The following is a 23925-nucleotide window of genomic DNA, read 5'->3' as shown; positions in this document are numbered from 1 at the left end:
TATCCCATCGGGTCCTATGGACTTGAATTTGATATTGGGCTGGTGGTCAGTGGCCACTCTCATCTATACACTGAGTGTGGTGTTGTATGATGTAGAATATTCCATTGGCCAGTTTTGGTGTGTTGCTCTGGCTATATGCTCCCTCCCAGCTTCTTGTGCACCTGCACACTAGCAGACATGGAAAGCGGAGAAGTCCTTGATTTCCTAGCAACTACTAAAAACATCAGTGTTATCAGCATTCTTCTCATACCAATTCCTATACCAACTCCAAGGCACAGCACTATTCTAGATACTGAGAAAAAGAAAATAGCTCTATCCCAGCTGAAACCAGGACAGAGAGGTCTTCTGCCTCCAGTGTTACACCAAGAGAAAATGTGCTTTGTGTTGTATCCTCACAGGATTGAGCAGCACAGAAACACTCTCATGGATTTTGCAGAGGAGATGGGCAAAGAAAGGAGCCAGGCCCTTTCCATGTTTACAGATTTACTTCACTTTTCTGGGCCAGAATTTCCATTTCCAGGGAGGACTGGGGCAAAACCCAAGGGCATCACAGCAGAGTTTCCTCTCTCCCTTATTGAAAAGTTTGGAGTGGTTTTTCTCTGCCAACATAAAACAGAGCAGCCAGCTCCTCTATCCATAGGGATTCTGGATGTTTTGGGGCACGCTACTGCAAAGGGCTCCCCAAGAGAAGGGCAGCAGGGGAGGATGCTGAGAAGGGCTCTGTGAGACACAAGATGTACCCAAAAACTTCCTGCTAGAGCCCAGGACATTTTAAAATTCCCCAGCCAGCTCTGCAGCTTGTTTGAGCATTGAAGCATAATTGCTCCCAGCTCCAAAGTCATGTTGGATGAGGATAGAGCTCTCCACATTACCTCTTCTACAGCTAGAAAAGCAAAGGCTGCAAGGTCCGTGCTATTGCACAAGAAGGACTTGCTTACACAGGGGATTTCCCAGCGAGGAGTGCAGCTTTCTGAGCCCAGCCCTGCCAGCAGCTCTCTGCCTCACAGGATGCTCTGTGGGCAGGAGGCAAGGTACAGTGATGGTGGGGGCGGTTGCTTTGGGAATAAAGCCCACGTCAGTCTCTTTCTGATTAAAACATAAGAAAAAGAACATAAGTTATTAGAGACTGGTTTGATATTTACAGCTAACATGCTGCAAGAGCTCACAAAAGTGAAAGAAAACCAAGCTTGCAGCTTCCTGTGCTCATTAAACAGGCAGGGCAGGGGAGCTGCAGGCTCGGTCTCGGTCACTTTTCTGGGCCCTCTTCCAGGGGTAATTGCTGCATGGCTGTGCCAAGGCATGTGCCCACACAAGACGACCATGCAGGAGCAGGAACAAGGGCAGGGCAGCTCCCTTGGGGGCAGCTGCAGCTGAAATACAGGGTATACAGATCTTAGATGAAAGGGTGTACAAAACTCAGTTTAAGGGTGTGCAAAGCTGCTGCCTTCGAGCAGCTACATCCAGAGCTTGCTCAGGAAGGTGCTGCACAAGTTTCTTTCCAGAGGCATGGGGAAATCTAACAGTCTCCAATGTTTTCTTGTCTTAGCCTTAGCCTGTAGCCACCAGAGCATGTAATAGCATTTGCTATTGAGTTTTCACTAGAGGATGGCAGTGTAGCCACAGCCACTCCTTGGGAATTGTATGGGGGTAGACCATGACAGAATTTAAACCAGATTGTTTTACTTCTGGTGATTATGGGTAAATTCCTCTCCTCTCCTCCATTATCTATGCCAAAAAAAAGTGAGATTGAATTTGCCTTTTATCAGTGAAGTAAATACACTAAAAAAAGGCTTTCAGTTACCTTACAGGGCTATTGTCAGAGGCTATCCACATTAATAGTTTAAACAGCCTTGAGTTTACTCTTGATTCCACATCTGACCTTGTTAGCGTAGAAAGCACTACAGTCCCCCTGAGTTGTAACAGAGTGGTTTTTCAAATCTCAACACGTTTTGCTCCCTATAAGGAGCTTGTTTCTGCAAATGGTAACAGTAGGATAGGCTGTTACACCCCAACAAGAAGCTTTCATGTAGATGTGCATTAAACGCCTTAGAACTGTGAGGGAGGAACAAGAAAACTTTATTAACAACCATGAATGGGATGGAGGTTGAGCATCTTCTTAGATGCATCCTTAGTGCCAATGGAGAAAACAAAGGTGGACCTCATTTCTGTTAATTTTTTATAAGAATCAGACCAAACCAAATACTTTTTTAAAATCGCTTTATTTAAATTAAATAGTTGCATATAAAAAAAGCCTAATATAACAGTAATTATTACACTATCCAAATCAAAATACAATTGTTAAGCCTAATAGTCAGAGTGTGTGTGGTAAAGTCTTATCAAAAGAAGTTTTTTTTCATCCTTTCATGCTACTCCTTACTCTTGTGTTGCAGACATTTAAATGGGAAGATTAGAGTGTAGCTCAGGATCTGTACTCCTTTTTTGTTACTTCTTTCAGCAACAAACAGTAGTGGCAATGTTAAATGAAGTATTATAAACTTGTTAATTAAAAACATCACCATTATTGGAATGTTTGAAATAGCCAGCTATGCTTGTATCACAGCATCAGCTGAGCTATTTGTTGGATTAAGTTTCCAGACGGCTTCCCATTCTTCCAGATATACACTGGCTCACTTACAGAAACAAAGACCAGACTGGAAGGGACAACTGGCTCACCAGACCTACTGGCCATTCATCACAGCGTGATGCTTCAACAGAAGACATGCTCTGTTGATTCTTCCCAGCATAAACTACTATGTAACTGATTTTTTCAGTGATTTTTTTTTCAAAGATGCTGAAGATATTTGGGATTAAACACTGGAGCCCTTTGAAAATTCAAGTTGCATTTAGATACAGATGCTTCTTTGTGTCAGAACATGGTGTTCTGCTCTGTGTTTGCATGCATTTCATGCAAAAGTGCAGTAGTGGAGATCAAAATCCCCTTCCATTATTATTCTTTATGTATTTATTCATAATCAAGAACAATCAAGACCTTCAGTTAGTGACTCCTGTTGAAAGCCATTAAGCTACAGATATTTACACAAACCCTGGCTGGGGCTTCAGCCCTACTAGAAGAGAAATCTGACCTTTAGACAGGTAAATAGAATTTCCCAGGCTTCTTTTAAATTAAGCCTCACCAGCAATAAAAATTTAGATTAAATCAAATTCTCATGATGAAGCTGAAATAAAAATATTAGCTACCACCCACTTCCCTTATGAATTATGCTGCAGCTTTAGATCTTTGATTTACATATATTGTTGTTTCAAATTTATTATCACCTGACTTGGTATCCTTTCCTGTATGAGGCAGATTTTTGTAAGATAATTAACTGAACCCCAGAGAAATTAATTGCTATAAATGGTTAGGACTGATAAAGGGAGGAAAACAGTCTCATAAAAGTCCACATTGTGCTAATAAACATGCCAAGGAAAGGTATGATCATTAGACAAAATCATGTCCAGCCACCAGGATTTATTTCCTTCTTTCCAGAGGATAAAAAAAGGCTATGTGATCTGATCTTGGAACACGGCCTCCAACTGCTTCAAAAATCTGTTCAGCTCTCAAGATACAGGGCAAAGAGATTAAATTTTTCCCCAGAGTGTGTGTGGTGCGGAATCTGAAAAAGTTTTGGCTTCAATGTTTGCCATAACATATATTCAATCAATGCTGTAAGGCATTGCACGTTTCTCCCACTGGTATGAGAAGCAGCTGACAGTCAGTTTCGAGGAGGTGCATCATTTGGGCAAGAGTTGTTCTCCCCCAAGCAGGAAGGTGCAATATGTGCCTCAGGTTCTCCTGGCTATGAAGCAGTATTATCTACATATACAGCAGCTCTACAGCTAATGTTAGCCGAGGACCAGAGGGACAAACATGGAAAATGAAGCCTGAGGTGCATGGGCACGTGCAGAGACACACCGTGCTCTGAAGAGAGTTTGTGATGCTGTCTAAACCAACAGTATTCCCAGGCCCTTCCCTTGGAGCACTTGCACAGGGAGAGATAAAAGCTTGGTTCTTCATCTTCAATAACCAGAGGCTTTCCTGGAAGGAAGAGACATCAGGGGAGAGCTGGTAGACTCCCACAAGATGACGTCATCCTGATGTGCAGTGGCATGTCTAATAAAATGTTGTCATGCATTACACAAAATTATGTCCCAAACAACTTAATCTCCTGCCAATTTGCGAAGCCTGCGTTGACTGGCTAGGCAAAACCCAAACTGACAAGTGAACAAGTTTCTGAAGTGCTATTACAGGCATTAAGAGGCACAGGGCTGTATGAACACTCCTGAGCTAAACAAGTCACCTGCCAATTTCCCCTGGCTGTTAAGGACATGAAATATCTATATGAACATAAACTGCTGTCAGGAATTCATGCTGGAACAGCATGTCTGTTTCCAAGGTCCTTCTCCTTGACACAGACCCAGACTTTAATTGGAGATCTTGGGTAAAAAAGTAAATGAGCTGTTTAATCTGAAAAATTAAAACTCTTTGTATACAGTGTCCAGCTATGCCAGTTAGACAGCAAGTATTTGACAGCAAACTGTTTATAGCCTACCTCTGCCAGTGGAACAATTTAAGTAGTATCAGAATAGAGTTTTACTTCCCATGCTTCCCATTCCCAGCCTTTTTGTAAAGTCTGCAAACAGAGGTGCCAACATACCCTGTTCCGACCTACATAGCAAACAATTGGGCTTGTGTTCCTGCTGCATTATCACCAAAATGAATCATTGTTGCATCTCCTCAACAGCCTGGCAAGATGGAGAGTTTTCTGCTGGGAAGCATTAGTTAAATCCCACACCTACTGCTCTCATGACACCGACTGCATATTTTGTGTTTATCGCAGAAAAGAAAAACACCCAGCAGAAGAAGGCTTGGATTTAAATTTTGCTCTTTGCCAGGACAAACACGGGAGCAAGTGAAGCACAACTAGCTCATTAAACTCCAGGGAAGACAAGAAAAATCAGTTCATCCATCTTTTTTGAAAAACATAATAAAGATGCTAGATAAAAATGTGCACGTCTCCTAACAACATAAATTGCACAAATCCAAGGAACAGAAATGTTCATGCTGTAACATCATTGTCCACTCTTTCTGTATCCAAGAATAATTTTAGTGTTGTGTCCTGCTGTTATTTGAGTCAGGAGGAAAAAAACCTTCTGTGAATAGGGCATGGGGAAGACAAACCATTCTTTCCCTTCTTCAGCTTCACACGTTCCTGGGTCAGCCTGGCAATGAAAAGTCCCCAAAGAATCAGAAAGATTAACTCCAGAGGAAGGTACCTCTACTGGGAGCAAGCAGCTGGCAGTGCTTAATATTTAGAGGCTTCTGCTGCAATAGTGAGTGGGGTCTAAAAAAAGTGTGGGAGATTGGACTAGGTGTCTTTGAATCAAGCCTGCATTAACCTATGTGAGCTGAAGCTTCTCTCTTACCAGCATTTGGAGCATAAAATCCCATCACTTATGCCTAGCTGCCACATACTTGTAACACTATACATGTGGGATAAAATTAAATCAAGTATTCCCCCTTTAAAGTTTACAAGGATAAAAGGCTTTTTTTTTTTTTTTTTTTTGGCCAGGACACAGTTCAGGAACTTTAGATATCCTGCTAGAAAAAATTTCTAGAAAAAATTTCTTCTCTCCCCATTAAGAGATATCTTTCAGAGTTTGTCAGATAGCCAAAATATTATTTCCACTCTCTTCATTAGAAACCATGTTTTGTAAGCAACAGAGACATATTCTTCACAGACCACCCTTTAGTTAAACAAATTATTAATCATAAAGTGATGCTGGAATGCAAGAAATGGCTACATCTCCAACCCTGACTCAACAGCAGTTGGTTTGACCTTTGTTTTGTCTGGAAAATCCTCAATATTAAAAACCTCTGTTGGGTGAATTGAACCTGGCTAGCAATCAGGTTGGCTTTCTCAGGGGTTTGTTTTCTTGCTTTCTTTTGGTGAGCTCTTTAGACATAGTTCCCTGGACACTGATGGGTTCAGAGATCAACAGTTTAAAACCATTCCTCTACAAAATGCATCCATCTTTCAGTATGCCACAAACCTCTGCCCACATCTGAGGAGAGAAAGCACCAGGCATTTTATTCTTTAGCTCATCAAAGACTTCAACAGCACAATGCAGCAGCACTGTACTGAACAAATATGGAGAAGATCTTTTACTTCATTATTTATCTTCTAGAAAATAAAAAAATAATTTCTGCAAAACATTTCAAAGTTTGAAAATATTGTCTACAGTAAAAAGGAGAACTGAGTTCATACTGCCTAAGTGGGAGAAGTATTAAAGTCTGTTGCTATCTGTAAGCATTTGCATTTTTAGGAGAACTGAAAATGATAATATTCCACATTCCTAAGCCAACTGCAATGCAATCCCTCTTAAACATGGATTTTAGTGCATAACTGTGATAGCCAAGGTCTTTAGTGTCTCAAGAAAACAGATCATCGTAATTTCAAACGAGACCTTGCTTTGCAAGCTCAGATATCAAGCAATTATAGCAAACCCTCTTTTGATAAGTGTTCAAAGGTAATTTTCAAAAGGAAGAAGTATGAGTCACCTAAAGATCCACAGAACAATTCTCTGTATTGTGTTCTCGGAGTCACAAAATCTCTGAATCTCATTTCACAATGGAACTGGTAATGTTTCTCTTTTATTTACTGCAGTGGCTAAATACTCACCCTGCCATGTACTGGCTATTGTAATTTCCGTTCAGTGTGCTCTCCCCAAATCCCATCATTTTATCAAAAAGTAGTGCACCACTGGGAGGACACAGAAAATTAAGGGAGGAAAACTGGTTCAAAGAGACAAGGCAGTTTTTGTTGTTATTGCTGGATTATTACATGTATTATTTTCCACTATATAATTTCTAATAATTAATAGTAATTACCATTTATCTAATTACTTGAAATATCAAGCCTTTATGTATTCTCTGAGTTCTTTCACTGATCCTGAAAAATCTCTATCAATAGCTCCTAGGGGACTTTGGGAAACCAAATCTAAGATGTAAATATTCATAAAGAATTTAAATAATACTACTTTTCAACCTAACAATCCAACTTCTAACATATGTACCTTTTCTCTGCAGGTAAGCAGTTTTGCCCGTGTCCGACATGAGGAAAAGCAATACAGAATGATGAGAATTGTTCCATCCCATGGAGTCAGCAATAGAATTGGGAGGCTATGCCTTAGTAATTCACGGGGCTTTTACCTCCCCCGTTGGGATAATACCTAGTAGACACATTCTGGGAGTTGTTCCATGCAAAATTCCTGTACAGGGCTGCACTGTTTACATTGACTACAAAACTGTGTGCACAAGAGAGCTCAGCATGGGAACAAAGCCCTATCTCTGAAGTCTTTCTGTGAAACAAATTGAACATAGTTTTCCCCATAACAACAGGGGAAACCAGAAATATCTCTGAAGGGTAAAGCATCTCTCAAAAAATTTGCAGGAAACTTCTTCCTGATAAGAGACTTAACACAATCTGTAGGAAGTGAGCAGACTTCCTAAAAATACATGCTCAGTATAGGTGAGGCCCATCAAGTCCAGCTAATTGATCCCTCCATGAGCCACGGAAATTGCGGTATGGAGACTCAACCTACACAAGAAACTGAGCAGTTGAAAAGTTACATGCGAGATCCATGTTTTTAAAACTACCAATTTCTTGAATGCAGTTGTATTCTCTATTGTTCTGCAAAATACTATGGGCCCAATGAAATGGTATTTTTTCCGATCAGATCACATTAGATATGATGAAAAGACCGTGGAGAGAGAGAAAAGAAGCAGGAAATCCTACAAAAGAAAGCGAAACAGCCCTCTACTTTAGTACAAGAAACAGGTCTGCGTAAGCGGTAGATCAAGACTTTCAACTAAGGATTTATGGACGAAGAGATTTTATCTCCAGGCACAGGTTAGCCTTGTATAAATCCTAATCCTTGTTTTATACAAACTGACCCCAAAGTACCTGTGACATTTGAAAAATTTTGTACTAGAAGAAAACCTTGATGGTATTTTAGCGATAAGCAAAAGAAAGCTTTTGGAAGAGAAAGCTTTCCAGTGGAGAGGATGAGTTCACTTTTATAAACTTCCTAATTTTTTTCCTCAGATCTCCAAAGCAGCCCAGGCTGAAAATCCTAGACTAACTTCAGCTGAACTTGGTATGGACCTTTAGCTAGTTTGTTGGCAAAATCATTTAAATAAAAGTTCTTTGCCTATCTTTCCTTTTTCCAAAGGTACAGAATTGCTATATTAAAATATAGCCTGTAACCTGCTCGCCACCCCCCCAGAGAGTATAAATTAAATCAAACTTAGAAATAAATTGGCAAGAATGAAGACATGCTGCTATAAGAACCCGTTTCTTCAATGACCACAGACCCAGCATGTTGCAGCTAAGAGCCTGACTGCTCATGAACAACAAAAAAGGATGAACAGATACTCACCTCAAATGTACAGATACAAACGTGAAGCCTGGGGAACAAGCAGGAGGAACTAGAGCTCCTCACGCTGTTACTACAGCACTGTTGGAATGAGAGATATGGTGGGAGAGCTCATGTGTGGTGGGAGTGCTGGGATGGTTGGATACAAGCTCGTCAGGAAAGACAGGGAAGGAAGGAAGGAAGACTGAGGGAGCTCTTCACATGAAAGAACAGTTGAACATTTGTGATGGAAGGCACTCTGATTGAGGACGTAGCTCAGCATCAGAAAAGCCATTAAGTGACAAGTATGTGGCAGTGTATACAGACCAGCCCATCAGGGTGATGACAGTCAAGCACTGCAAGAGGTTGTTCAGAGAGGTTCTCCAGTCACCATCTTTGGAGATTTTCAAAGCCTGACTAGATAAAGCCCTGAGTAACCTGGTCTAATCTCACAGCTGACCTTGCTCCAGTAGACTTGACTAGGTCCAGAGGTCTCTCTCAGCCCAAATTATACTGTGGTCCAAAGGACAGAATCCCAGGCAGGAACCAGAGCTTTGAAATTGAGGCCAAGCAACACAGCATCTGCTACCAGCCAAGAAGTCTCAGTTTTGTGACCACATCTTAGCTACGAGTGTCACACACAGGTACTCACCCAGCAGCACCAAGGCCATGCATCCAGGAACCTACGGCAGAGTGATGGAGCAGTGGCAGTTGCAGCAGAACCCATTCCCACAACCTTTTAGAGCATCAAACATCTAGGAAAAAAAAAAACCCAACCACAACACCCAAAACAATCACTGCCAACAAATGTTAATTTGAAGTTAATGTCCCAAAGAGCATTTTCTCAGGATCTTTGAAATGTTTTCAGTTTCCCTAACCAGTTATGAGCCAGGGAATTTAAGACTGCATTAAAAAGTATTCCCAGTGAGGAGAAAGGGCAGGGGGGGCAAAAATCTGTTTAATTCACTGATGTTCCTTACACGTGTCCTCCCCTGCAGTCCTACCCTACAATACAGCATATCGGCGCCAAGATTGAGAAGGAACCAAAACTTAGCACCTCCCTCTCGATGAGACATTGTTTACTTAGTTTTGGATGATAGGAACAAGATCTCAAGTCCAGACTGGCATCATAATCCTTTCTTGACAAACATCCAACCCTTTTTAGTGACAGAACCATACTGAATACTTCTAACCATCTTCAATGTGAGAAGGCTGCTGTGCTCAGGAAACTATAATCACACTATTTCTCTTGATTCACTAAACGTACCCCCTCAAATCTTGATCCTCCTCCTCTCTGGTTTTCTTCCCACAGGTGGCTTCAGCTCCTCCAGTGCCACACAGCTCTTTTCCCAGACAGAGCTCATGCTCTAGGGAAGCTTGGGGTCAGTTCTCCAGCCCCTGCTAGCAGCCTCCTCTACAAAAGCTGCCAGTCAGCTGGCACAGATAGTCAGACAACTATCTATATCACCAATGATAGCTGCTCCTCCAGTCTCCAGGCCTTGCTTAGCACCTGGCCTCCAGCTCCCTGGACTTGCAGATGTGGAACAATCACCTGTGCGTTTGGATTGCTACAACACTGCTTTTGGCTCCTTTCTCTTCTTTTCAGAAATTGGCCTGCAGCCAAGGGTTCACAGCTACTCCCAAGAGGGACAGGCAGTCTAAACAGAAATGTGATGCTGAAGAGTGCTCAGCGTACAGTAAGCATGTGCTGCCCTGCCTTTTTTAGGGGACTACAACAAAGCTTGAACACCTACTCACAAATGGATATCCCCACAAATGAGGCATGTGCTTCAGCATGGCTCAGCTGCATAACCAAATTAAAAAGCTTGTTCACGTCTGCAAGTGCTGTGTCTGTGTAACAAAATTTTTATAAAATCTTCCCTATATCAGCGAACCACTGTGACTAATACAAATAGATGTACACTGCCCCAGGTGCTGTACACTTGTCCCTGATAAGCCATTTTCTCAGTATTGAACTGCAGTATTACCCATTTTGTTTTGCTGGAAAAAAGAAAACTCACAAGCACTCAAGTACTGCCCTAAACTTCAAAATCTTCAAAGTTTATTGCTGTAGAAACAGCAGAAAATGAACCTCTAGGTTCTGTAAAGATCAAGGTAGCAAGAGACTCCTTACAGCATCAGTGAGAAGCCTACTGTATCAAAGGCTTGGGGTTAGCACCAGTAACAAATTACAACAAACTTCATACCAGCCTCCAAAAAAAAGTTCACACACAAGCACCAGGATTTAGGTAGAAAACAAAGTTTGAAATTCAAGTCGATCTTCAAGAAGTTAATATGAGAATTAATTCCTGTGACCAAGATAATGCCCGAGTCATTATTTGAGAAAACACTTATGAATCAGAAATGAACACACCTGAATATTATTTTGAATTCCAGATTAATACAGAATTGATTGGTAAGAGGGTCTTCCTGCCACTCAAAGTCTACCACTTTAGTCTGGCACCTGCTGGAACACACTTTTCCCTGCCCAGTTTTTACAAGTACTTTGGAAAAACACATCACTATCTGGAGGATTTCCAAGAAATAATACCTCAGGGAAAAAAAAAGAAAACATTTTTTTTAACTGTTCAGACAACACCGTTAACAAGAAAGTCTATACCAAGCCATGTAACACTGTAACATTAAAAAAAAATCAAATCTAAAAATACTGAAAATGAAACAGTAATCACCAACATCAATGTTACATCTGTATGATAATCTCTGATTACAGTAATTTCTCACACAATTTCTGATAAGAATGAAGACAACAGTCTGTAAGGTTACTATCACTGTTACCATTTAGTTTTAATTCAGAGGGCCTTTCAAACTGGACAAGTAAAATACTTACAAAATCTGTGTGACATCTGCCAGCTCTCCATTTCTCTTTCTGATGTCCTTCCTCCCTCCCTCCCCTCTCCCGCTTCCCCTGAAAACACTCTTCTGTGGCAGATGGACTCAACACTTCAAGTGAGCAACAAGCATTGACTCTCCCTGGCCCAACTGAACTGGAAGGGGTCAGTCACTGTTCTGCTGAATATCTGAAAAACAGGCCAAGAATGGGAACAGGACTCCAGCATAGTGCATGATATCCTATGGATCTCTGCAACAGACAGATCCCTGTGCAAGGGAGAGAGAAAGGCTTTGATGTCACCTAGTAGGCAGCAACTTTGAGGAGAGTGATGAGGCAAGAAGGGCACACAAAAACCTCTGTCTGAACCTGAAATACAGGTTTAAAGCCAAGGCAAAATGAGAAGCATGAGTGTATATACAAGTGTGGGTGGAAACCAGTCCTGTGCGTACAAAAAAAAAAAAGTCGACTAAAGAAATTTGAGACCAGGTGGTAAACACAAGAGCAAATCTACTTGTCCAACACAAAACAGTTGCACTACCCTTGGAGAGCAATGCTTTATGAAACTGCAAACCTTATTATTAATTCCATTCTCTTTATTTTGTTTTGGCACTATCTACATGAATGGAAAACAACTGAAAAAATAGATACATGCGCTTTGGTTTTACTGGCTTCCAGAATATGACTGGAATGGGAGCAATGTTTCTAATATTCACCTTCTTTTAAAGGGTGGTTTCACTGAAAAGTGTTTGTTTCTCGAGCTGTTACTTAGCATATCATTTGTATGTTAGCCAACAGAATTCTGAGAGGCTTTTCCCATGCTGCTCCTCTCAGTCTCTCTTGTTTCGGATTTTGGGTTTATGGTTGTTTTTCTTTTTTTAAAGAGTGCCCAACTGAAGGCTACTTCCGAAATGTAGCTGTAAAAACTTGCATTTGAGTTCTCTTCATAAAAGAGATGGATAAGTGAAGAGTAAGGAGGAGAAAAATGTAAAGAAAGCAGACCTGTACTAAAAGCATCACAATGGAGAACAGAGGTTATTTGACTCTCCATGTCACCGTAATAGAAATATTAAAAGTAACTTTCTTCGGACTGTGTGTCACATTCAATTCTTAAAAAGAGTATCAGCTACAGTGTTTCTGTGCAGAAAGTCACTTCCCCACTGCTTTTTGTAGACTGCCTGCATGATTTAACTTTAAAGAGTCCAAAAGGCTTCTGATTGTTTCACTTCCTATTCCTTTCATCCTGTTCTTCACCTTGCTGGAATTACTTTTCCCAAATGGTATCAGCAGAGCTGCCAGTCCCCAAGGCTGTTTATCGACTATTCGCTGAGTTTTCTCTTCCTTCTGTAAAATCCAGGCACTTTCTCTGGCCATAGCTACAAATTTCTCCAGCTGTGGCTGATTAACATTCTTGCTGATATTAAGGTCTTGTTCAAAGGGATTCCAGATATAAAGAGGAGACGACTCAGGTTTATTTACTTCCTTTCCCTGCAGACAGTGTAAAGAAAAAGCCAAAGTCGCATATATGTATTATAGGCTGAGCAAATAACAAATCATTTAAGTTTCTACATTAGCATTCAGAGTAAAAATATTTTGAACTAGTAGAGAACTTTCTGAAAAAAAAAAGTCATTATTAATCAGGTTAATTTTCCTGTCAACCTGACTGTACGACTCCTGTTCTCTGAATTCTCTCAGTGGTGGCTTTCCTTGCCACGTTCAGTTTACATTTCTTTCAAGGCAAAACACACAACTAGAGCTCAGTCTGTCCTTTTGGCTGCTCTCCCATTTGCTTTTCCACAAACCTCAGACCTCACTCATTGCAACCTCATACTCCTATCTCCATTTGTATATGGGCAGCCTGAGTGTGTCATATTAACATGCATAACCCAGTTTGATAAACTACTACAAGCACTTAAAACTGTTTTTACTATGCCTCTCACAGTGCTCATTAAGAGCTAGTTCAACAAGACAAGGTTACTACCTTGGCTGAAATTCTTCCCAGTTCAGTCTAAGTACAGAGCTGTTCAGTTTATGGTCCATTCTGGGCACTTGGTATGACACAACGAAACCTGTTGGCAACTACATAATTTGCTGTTTAAATGCACTTCCATCTCAGGGCTTATCAGTGCTACTAAGTGACCTGCTCTGTACTACAGAACCTCTGCAGGTCTTCCACTGCAAGCTCTACCAGGCACCCACCAGCTATGGCTAGTCTAGGTACATGGCACATACTCTTGCCCCAGGGCCAGGAGGACTGACTAGTTACACAGAAAAACAGCAGCAGCACAGATATTTCCCCTGTCTAGCTCAGGCTCCAACATGTATATGTTTTTGCTTTGCCTTTTTTAAGGCTTAATGGCAAACAAAAGTTCTCCAGCTTAATGAATCAGTTTCTAGGATGAACCTGCAGTGTCAAAAAGAGCTCTTATGCCTGTAGTCTGTAGTGCCCAAGCAAGAAATGGAAAACAAACAAGAATGTCCATGCAGCAACATGGCACCAAAAGCCCCCACCCTGCAAGCAGCCCAGCAGGAGCAGGTACAAGTTAAGGTTCTCACATTTTTATATATTTCTATCATACTTGCATGAACACACTCAAGTATCACTAAAGCCCATGACTTAAACATATAAAGCAAATCAAAGTGATAGCACAGAATGATCATGTTATTTGTCGTGCCTACTGGGTTGCTAAGTATGTTTACTGCAGGCCAATACAAATGGCAGTGGGAAGCTCAAGCACCAAGAGCAAGTTTCAGAACTTGGTTGCACGTTTTAATGCAGACACTGTTTGGGTTTGGACTCCCAACTCTAAATGCACAGCCTGTTGGCATACAGGGTTTGCAATAGAAGTTGCTAGGACAGACATCACGGTGTTTTAGAAAAAGTCTTCCTCTCACAGATGCAAAATAGGCGCCTTTTTTTTTTTTTTTTTAACCTGCCACTTTTACTACAGGGTTGTCAAGAAAAATTATACAGGCTTAGCATTAGAGTTTGTTTTCCAACATATCCAAGTAATGACAGTATAAATGTTCTTAATGGTGCTCTAAGCAATCATGCTCCAAGAGGAAAACTCTTCACAGAAAAGACTCAGTTACTGGATACAACAGAAGTAAATATATTTTCTGTGTACAATTAAAAATGACAGAAATTGTTGCTTAGCATATGTAGTTTGTCAGACAGCAGACAAATTCAATTGATGATGATGTAAGGTTAAAATTCATTTACCTTTCGAAGATTTATGGAATTCCTTCTGAAATCAAAGTTTCCAAAATATTCAAAAAAGTCACCCAACAACACATCTAAGAGAAAGAAAAACAATAACCATCAGTAACACTTAGGAAAAGTTTATTTTCTATATGCTCATTAAAAATTAAAATAAAATTAAAAATAAAAATTTCTGAAGATTTACCTACCAAGTGTTTCTGTATTTTTTGTAGGTTTAATCTTGCTTAAATCACTAACAAATGAGCAATCATACCCTCCAATTACATGCTTGTCTTTTTCATCTGAAACAAAAATCACAGGTATATTTCAAAGTGATAAAAAATAAAATGCCATTGTCTTCAATAAAATTCAGATAACACACAACTGAATACATTGAATGCTATCATATTACCTAAATCAAATTAGGAGGTCACAAGTGAACTTTCAGGTTAGGATTCAACTTAAGTGGTTAAAGATTTAAAAGAAAAAAAGTCTAAGGAGAGGCAAAGGAAGAGAAGCATGACTAAATGGCTTCTTTTCAAAAGCCTACAGGAATAAGATATATGACATCCTTTCATCTCTGAAGTTACTTCTTTTAAGTAACAGACCTGATATCTCTGCATACAGAGCCTTATTATACACTAAACAGCACAAATCTCCAAAGTCAATACCTATATGAGTTTCCCAAAAACTCAGATCCAAAGTGTCTGCTGTCTTTTTCCTGAAGAACATAAGAAAATTATGAATATTCTTGTAAAATTTTTTGACAGATATTGTTTTAGGTATTAAATATTTACATCTGAATTCTACAGAATTTTTAACTGATTTTAAAGTAACCAAACCTTTTTCCTCCACTTAAAGCTTCTGAGGAAGCATGTCAGTAAGCAGAAGGCAGGAGTGAGGAATCAAGAACTTGGGGTGTCATTCTCTACGCTTTCATAAGCGTCAGTGAAGACAGTACACCTGAAAGCTATGTATGAAACAGCCAGAACAGCTTGTTTGTGAAGATAAGAGTTATTTGGAGATGGCCTGAACAGTCTGAAGGATATTACAAATGGTGAGGAAAAAATATATAGCCTTCCTTTTAAACATTTGGTATCTATAAAACAGTATACATCATATCCATCTGCATAAAACCCTTAACAAATGCAGAGATATTTGAGACCCTACAAGTCTTCTGAAAAAAAAAAAAAAAAAAAAAAATGCTAAAACAGTCAGCATGGGAGCATTGAGCAAATAAATTACTTTTCATTTTCTAAGGCATAGAACAAACCTAACCTCTCTAAACCAAGCTTACTATTCTACTGAATATCCAGTTATTTTGCCTTTAAAAATACACTATTTCCCCCCCAAAAAATACAGTTAAAACTTGTATATTCCCTCAAACTTAAGGCACACATACACTGAGAACACAAAGAAATTGCTTGGGTTTATTCACCACTTCAGAGAACACAAATGTGAAAGTCACTTCAATAAACACATGTCCTTACCTGCCAGCTCTTTCAGTTGGTCTAGTGTTGGAATGATAGGTGGTGATCTCTTCTGCAGAAAAAACATGACCATCATAGTCAGAGAGAAGTTTGTAATCCAGGTGCCAGGAACACTATTTGTAAGTCCATGAACACGGGCCCAGCAGCGTATGGTGAACACGAGCGCTCTCACACGGGAATCAAGACAGCCATAGATATACAAGAGCTCTGAGCTTTTTATGGCAATGCTGAAGAAGAAAAGAAAAGTCAAGGATATGTCAATAACAAGAGAATTGTGAAGTACGAGATGCAGTGTTTGTTGTTCAGCTCTAGAGCATCAGTTACAAGGGAAGAGGGTATCCATTAAAAAAACCTTCTACACATTTTAAAAAAAATAGAAAAGCACACCTGAAATTTGTCCAGGATGAAATACCTGGTAATCTTCCATAGTAAGAAGGATACAGTTATGGGTAAATTATAACATTGCATTTGCAATGTTTCCCGTTTCATTGTTCAACATCACAGTGGAAGGAAAAAAAGCAAACCCAAAACACCACCATGAAGTAAAGAAGCAAAATGATGCAAAATCAAAACAAAAAATACAATTTAGCCACAACTGCCTTTGAGGCACATTAGATAATATCTCTACCCCAAAATATAATAAAACACAACTAGAACTTCTTATACAACTTTAATCCAAAAAGTAATAAAATAATGCACTGAAAAATAGATGACGTGCAGAGACACGACGAAATCTGAAAAACAAGTCCAGTTTTCAAATGACTAGTGCTTGGTCCTATTAAAAAAAAGAAAAAACAAAAAACTAATCTGGAAGGATAAAGGTTTTCAGGTGGATCAGTTTTTCATCTGCTTCATCATAAGGCTATACAAACATTTTTGTAGTGTAAAAATGGGAGGGCAAGAAAAAAAGCAGAAAAAAATGGAAGCAGAGTGCGAGAGCAAGATTTACTCTGAGGTCATCTGCAGTCTAAAGTGCTTTGTTGATCCACAATTGCAGGAGTTTTTTGCTCCCAGTCTTGCACTGAATTCTTCTAAAATTCCACCATGACATTTTGGGGAAGTTTACCATGTGAAAGTTTTGTAACACCTGGAAAATTGCAACTGTGAAGTGCTTCCTTGTGTCCACGGGGGTTTGTTATTACTCTACATGACAATAAGACAACACACAGAGTCTCAACCAGCCAAATCATCAGCAGAGAATTACAAGGAAGTTTGCAGAGAACTGCACGCTGATTTTCACTGCAGCTGCATATAGAGAAGTAATTTTATTGCAAGGTATTTGCTCAGCACTGCCTTAACAACTCTTGCAAGTTCTGAAACAGAACTTTGAGCAATTCGGAAAATCCAGTCAGGTTTAAAATTAAGTCATTTTATTTGATGTAGACAAATCACAAAATCTGCACTGAAAGCCATATCAAAAATACTGTGAAAGATAATCACTCATGCTTTACAATACCCTAAAAAAAAAATTGAAAAATCATTGTTAATCCTTTTTATTTACGTACACTTACACCAGGCCTACGGTTGGATTATCATGGGTATTTTATTATTAATAAAATAAATGGCAGCAAAACAAATTATATGCTTTACTGTCACCCAAATGAAAGAAAGTTGGTAGAGCAGAAAATACATGTAAAAAGAGCGTTGTTTCTAAGAGGCTTGCTCCCTCTATTGGGCACTGCTGTGAAAGGTCCTAAATGACAGTAACACTTCAGACTGCTTTCTGAGGCATGGAGTTAATTTAGCATTCAAGATGCCCTGCCACCAAACAGCTATATGCAGGCGCTTCAGAAAGACAAACGACACCAGAATAACTAGAGGCCTAATCACTGAAATTAACACAGTGGAGCTGTTTAATCTGCAAAGCAACCAGAAGAAGGCTGTGCATATGCCCCCATACACAAAGGGAAATACTGACTAACAAACACTGCCTCCTTTCCATTCCTTACAAGCCCACCTTACTGTATTCAGTGGTTTTTCAAGTGTTCAGTTTCAGCTAGCAAGTATTTCCTATGCTGGAGAAAGATACCTTAAGCACATTAAAACCTAAGCCCTACAAGTCAAAAATACCCTTTTTACTTTCAGAGCCAACATTCACGTTTGTTAAGGACACAGAAAGGACTAAACAGTTTTCATTACAGGTTCTCAGAACATAAGCACCTTAGTATGCTTCCTGAAATTTTTAAAAATAGTCTCACCTGTTGCTCACTGACAGGTCACACTGGAATCCTGTTGGTTGATGAGAAAATTTCACCAGTGGACAGCGAGCATTGAGTATCTTCTGTACAGCCACATACCCAGGACCAAAATTATCAAGGCAATCACCAATCACAGAAAGAATTTTCTGAGTTGCTAATCTTTCAGATGGTAATCTTCTCATCTGGTATTCCATTTCAAAGGGACCTTTTTTCTTAAAACACAGAATTTTAAAGTAAACTGTTAGCTCTGGAACCAAACAGACATTTAAGAACATTTCTGAAAAACTACAACGATCTACAAAGAAGCGTGTACACTTAGAGACTGAAAGACAAAAATATGCAAAGCAGCCCATAGAACTTAAAGGCAAAAATCTATAGCTTTCTCTTCTATATCCTTTTTCAGTGATTCAATTTTTCCAGGTTAATCATTATTAACTTGCTTGTAAAGTTACTTGTTCAGATGAGGAAATAATACTACTACTACTCATTGCCTAAAACAAGTAATTCTGGAGTTCCTGAGAGAGCACATATGCTTTCACCAAAGAGGAGCAGACAATTAAAGAGGGGAAAAACACAACCAAACCATCATTAATTTAAAACCACCAGTAATTCTATTTCAAATCCTCAAAGAATTATTTAGCGTTACTGTAAAACATTATTAGTGAATCAGGTAGCAGTGTAAAGCAAAATGTTCTTATTTAAAAAAATTGAATGATTAAGTAATTTGCATGCTAAAATCTTTGAAAATGAAGATACGCTTCTGCAAGACTTAAAAAATAATCACTTCACAGTTTTTCGAACAAAAAAAGTAAAGATGTGTTCTGGCAACAGAAGCAAATTTTCCTGTAGGCGTTTTTTGAATTGTCATATTTGTAGTTTATACTTCAATAAAATAGCTTCATACCTACTAAATATCTGTTCTCTTTATAGTTTATCCACATTTTTAAGCCTCAGCTCATTTTGCTTGCTAATCCAGCACTTGACATCGACTTATCCTCCCTCTTGGAACATGTCATGTGTGAAAGCATACTATACAAACAGCACTACACAGTGACCCAACCAGTCCTCCGAGACACACGGGGGTTACTTTTGTTGTCACCAAGTTAGTGCAAGGAAAGCAGGGATTCCCAGACCAGCAAAGCAGGTCGGGAGTGACGACCCTTGCAAGCTTTCCCATCAACTCCTTTTAGGTGCCCAATTTCAAGTCACTCTGGCAACCACCGAGGTGACCGTTCTGCTCTCCTCTTGCCAACCTTCTCCAGCCAGCAGGTGTGTTTCAGCATAGCAGGACAGAGCTCCCTAATCCCATTTGGCTGTGTAGCTCCATGCTGCAGCAGGGCTGGCTCACAGTGAAAGGAGCCTTAACTATCAACACTGAGCTATGTAACAGGAGACAAAAGGATAGGGACCTGTGGGTGTACTGGTGTTCAGACCTTTACGTCTGTGACAAAAGTCACAATGTGACTTCACAGACAGAAGCCCCATATCTCTCAAAAGCTGATGAAGACTGTTTCGTAATGATAAAAGTTACTGTTAATTGATAGGACCTTCATATATAGTTTTCTTGCTGGCTGGTGGGGGGTGAAGTACTGATACATTTGGTCCAACCCTGTGGTTCTGCCCCTATTCCTGTCATACTAAACGCAGATAAACTGCTGCTTTGGGGTAAATTGATATAGTAGCCTAAGCAAGAAGCGCAACTGTTTTAAGGCAAAACCTGTTACTCTAAAAATATCTCTACTCTGTTTTAAGTCATTCACTCATCTCCCAAACTGCTCACCTGTTAAAAACACTATCTGTGGTCAAACACCGGATTGATAATCCACTCTTGGTAAAGAACACTCCCCACTTTTGCTGCTTTTTTTTTTGATTCACAATTAGTAATCAGTTTGCCATAAGCCTCACAAAATGTTAATTAATTCTGGGCCCCTCAGTTCAAGAAGGACAGGGAACTGCTGGAGAGAGTCCAGCGTAGGGCTACAAAGATGATTAGGGGAGTGGAGCATCTCCCTTATGAGGAAAGGCTGAGGGAGCTGGGTCTCTTTAGCCTGGAGAAAAGGAGACTGAGGGGTGACCTCATCAATGTTTACAAATATGTAAAGGGTGAGTGTCAGGAAGATAGAATTAAGCTTTTTTCAGTGTTGACCTGTGATAGGACAAGGGGTAATGGGTGCAAATTGGAGCATAGGAGGTTCAAGGTGAATATCAGGAAAAATTTTTTTACTGTGAGGGTGACGGAGCACTGGAACAGGCTGCCCAGAGAGGTTGTGGAGTCTCCTTCACTGGAGTCATTCAAAACCTGCCTGGACGCCTTCCTGTGTGATGTACTCTAGGTGGTCCTGCTCTGGCAGGGGGGTTGGACTGGATGATCTTTCGAGGTCCCTTCCAACCCCTATGATTCTATGAATGTAAACAGGTGCTGCAACGCCTGGTCCTCCCCTATTGCTGGTACCTCCTGGAAGGCTGCAACAGTGCAGGAATGAGAAGAAACCCTTTCCACCGCTGCTATATCATCCTATATACTAAAGTTACCTCTCCTGTGGAGGTCCACAGTGGAGCAGGTATCTACCCTGCAGGCTGTGGACAACCCCATGCAGGAGCAGGCTCCTGGCAGGAGCTGCAGGCTGTGGAGAGGAAGAGGTTTCCTGGCAAGACCTTGGCCCTGTGGGTAACTCACACTGGAGCAGTCCATTCCTGAAGGCCTGTAGCCCATGGGAAGGACCCATGGTAGAGCACTTTTTGAAGAGCTGCAGCCTGTGGGAGGAACCCCATGTTAGAGCAGGGGAACAGCATGAGGAGGAAGTGGCAGCAGAGATGAAGCATTATGAACTGACCACAACCCCTAATTCTCATACCCCTGAGCCGCTTAGGGAGAGGGAGGTAGAAGCACTGGGAATGAAGCTGAGACTAGAAAGAAGAGGTGGTGGGAACATGGTTTTAATTTCATTGTTTCTTTATTTCTTAATTTCATTCTTAATCTTTTATACTGGTATCTTACTTTGCTATTTAATGGCAATAAATTCCCAGGTTGAGTTTGTTTTTCCCCTAAGAGTAATCAGTAAGTGAGCTCCCTGACTTTATCTCAACCCATAAACTTTATCATCTTATTTTCTCCTCACATTTTTAATAGTGAGAGAACTGGTGGGCAGCTGGAAGCCAGTCAAGGTTAACCCACCATACCTAGAAAGCTCTCTAGGTGCTGGCAGCTTAGCGTCCCATTTTGCTCATGCTTGAATCAAGACAGGAGTTGCACTCATGATTTTTACAGTTCTTTACAGGACAATGCTCTAAGGTACTTGATAACTGTACATACTTTCACATTGGTGCAGCAGAAATGTCCGTATGTTAACACTCCAAAATTTCAAAGCTAACAAGACCAGGTTTTGTGTGTGAAGACTGCAGTTGCAGACAAGACAAAAGCCTCACTGCACCACACAGAGTACAAGTGTGACACAGCCTATCAAGTAACTTGAAGACACGGGCTCAGATAGCATCCCTGCTGGCTTTTGCCACAGCACCCCCCGCAGCAATAATATGTCATCTGTCCACAAATAATCACAACCCAACCCATCCTCAAATAACTCTGAAGTTCACAACAGAAATTCTGTTTCTAGAAAGGATGAATACTAAAGCAAACAACTAGTTGCAAAACACGCTTCAAAAACATACTTGAAAAGATGTTTCCCTCAAAATTTAAGAGGCAACTTTACTGTTTCAATGTAACGAGCACCTAGATTTTAACACTTTCCACATGCACAATGACCCTGCTCTTCAGCTGACATAATTGCTTTCACTGTGTTTGATCACTGCTACAACACTAAAAACTATATACATTTGAAGGGGTATTTCTTTAAAAGTAACATACATGGCAATATATAAATTGTACAGAAGAGCAAAGTTCCCTTTCAATTTTCAAAAGCTTAAGCTCATCATCCTTTTTTCTTCTAAGGATAACAAAGCTATATTTTCCCAAATTATCTGTTACCACACAAATAGAAAATTTTTCAAACTGCCTGAATCGCTTCACTAGCCATTCAGAATCCACAAAGAAACCAAACTTCTCCACAGGACATTTCTGATCTAACTCTCCGTTCTTCCCCTCCGGATTCTCTCATTTTGTTCTCCAATCCAAAAGGATATTTTGACTGCCCACAGTCAAAATACAGCAGCAAGAGATAAGATACTTTCAGAAATGCCTTGTCTAGTCTTTTCTCATTCTTTATGCCTACGTGCATAAGGACTGAGGCACAACCTACTCTAAATGACCGTGACAATTTGAAGCTGCCCAAACACCAACAATAAACATGTGAACTTGGTGACACAGTGCAGATTTCCAAATTGCAGTATGGGTAAAGACAAAATTAAGATGACGTTTAATATGTACGTTAAAAAGGCAATAGTGGTGACTGAATATTGCTTACTGGCAGTCTTGTAACCCTCCAGCTTCTCAAGGTAGCGATGCAAATTCTGTACTTTGGCCAGCAAATTCCAGCGAGCATATTTCAATTTCAAGCCTCTATGCTCGTGTCATAATCACCATTTGTCTTGGTGTTTACTGTTGTATTACCAGTGAGGCATCCAAGTAACTGTGAACTATCTTATGGCAAGTCTGACAACAAAGTATCTGATCAAGATTATTGGGCCGGCTCAGTTCCCGTTTTGCTCCTGGGTCCTGCTCCCCAAAACATCTACTGTACAGATGTACCAGCTCATCCTGAGATTCCTTTCTGGAGTAAGACAACTAATTCCCTTCACAGTGAAACTCAGGTGCTGTTACCATGATCATCTTCTCTGGACAGACAACACCAATATGAACATGTGTGCCAACTGCAACTATTCACTGGTACTTTCACTATCCCAGGTCTTCAACTTTCACACTGCAACACACTCTTAGGTGTGTGTATATATTTGTGCACATCAGTACATAATTCAGTAGCTTTTCTATGGCATTAAGTCAACTCTCTAAATTAAGGAAAAGAACCTGACAACTCTCCCAAATGCACACACATAGAATTATTACGCTTTATAGCACCATGGAACATAAAAATCAAAGCCAAGCCTTAAACAGCATGGATGAAGCCCAGCAGCTCCTGAGAAGAAAATATAACAGTAGAATGGGAAGGTCTGACATGGCTGAATCAGTTCTGGAGGATGAGGTGTTTTGGTTTTTTTTTCACCCTAACAGTCTACTTAAACATAGAATAATTTTCTTCCTATTGCAAATGTCACACCCAGCTTTTCAAAGTCTTCAAATCCAAACATTCAAATACACTTGTCCACAGTCTACAGTTTGAACTCATATAAAGCCTAAGTATAAATAAACTGATTCCTGGGTGTGAAGGAGCAGGTGAACTGCTCTGCTGAAGAAATCCAACAGACTGAAGATGCACAGCATAATCTTACCACTTTTTTATCATGTTTTCCTGTATCATGGAAGTCCAGAAACATGTCCACATCACATCCCAATTTGCCAAAGGTGTTGACTGAAGAGCCAAATGGCTTTACTGTACTGTCTGGAAAATATGCACGTGTAAAATCCCGAACCAGAGAACAGGCCAGAAATCGGAGCTTGATATTTTCTTCTGTAAGCTGATATTCATTCAGCAGAATGTACATCTGACTGCTTATCTAGTCAAGAAAATAAACACTGTAAAAGCACAATGACACATCTTCCATGCATGAACATGTATTTTCACCTACTTAATATAATTGCAATTAGAAAATTTTAAAAAAATCTCCAACAGGTTTATTTCATAGAATCCTTTAGGTTGG

The 23925-nt window shown here is 40.1% G+C and overlaps 1 protein-coding gene across 1 annotated transcript; it reads right to left on the bottom strand.

Annotated features, from left to right (window-relative positions):
• Nucleotides 1-12253: 12253 nt before the first annotated feature.
• On the bottom strand, nt 12254-23781 carry MTPAP (mitochondrial poly(A) polymerase; the record flags this gene model as incomplete). The annotated part of the gene is made up of 6 exons (XM_008947710.1): nt 12254-12751; nt 14487-14560; nt 14675-14767; nt 15956-16182; nt 18154-18365; nt 23557-23781. Coding segments are annotated over 6 exons (1170 nt in total), but the record flags the coding sequence as incomplete, so codon positions are not given.
• Between the last annotated feature and the right edge of the window lie 144 nt (nt 23782-23925).

Source organism: Merops nubicus, unplaced genomic scaffold (assembly GCF_000691845.1).
Source record: "Merops nubicus isolate BGI_N331 unplaced genomic scaffold, ASM69184v1 scaffold14429, whole genome shotgun sequence".
In the NCBI taxonomy this organism is placed as follows: Eukaryota; Metazoa; Chordata; class Aves; order Coraciiformes; family Meropidae; genus Merops; species Merops nubicus.
This window is presented reverse-complemented; position numbering and strand designations above follow the sequence as displayed.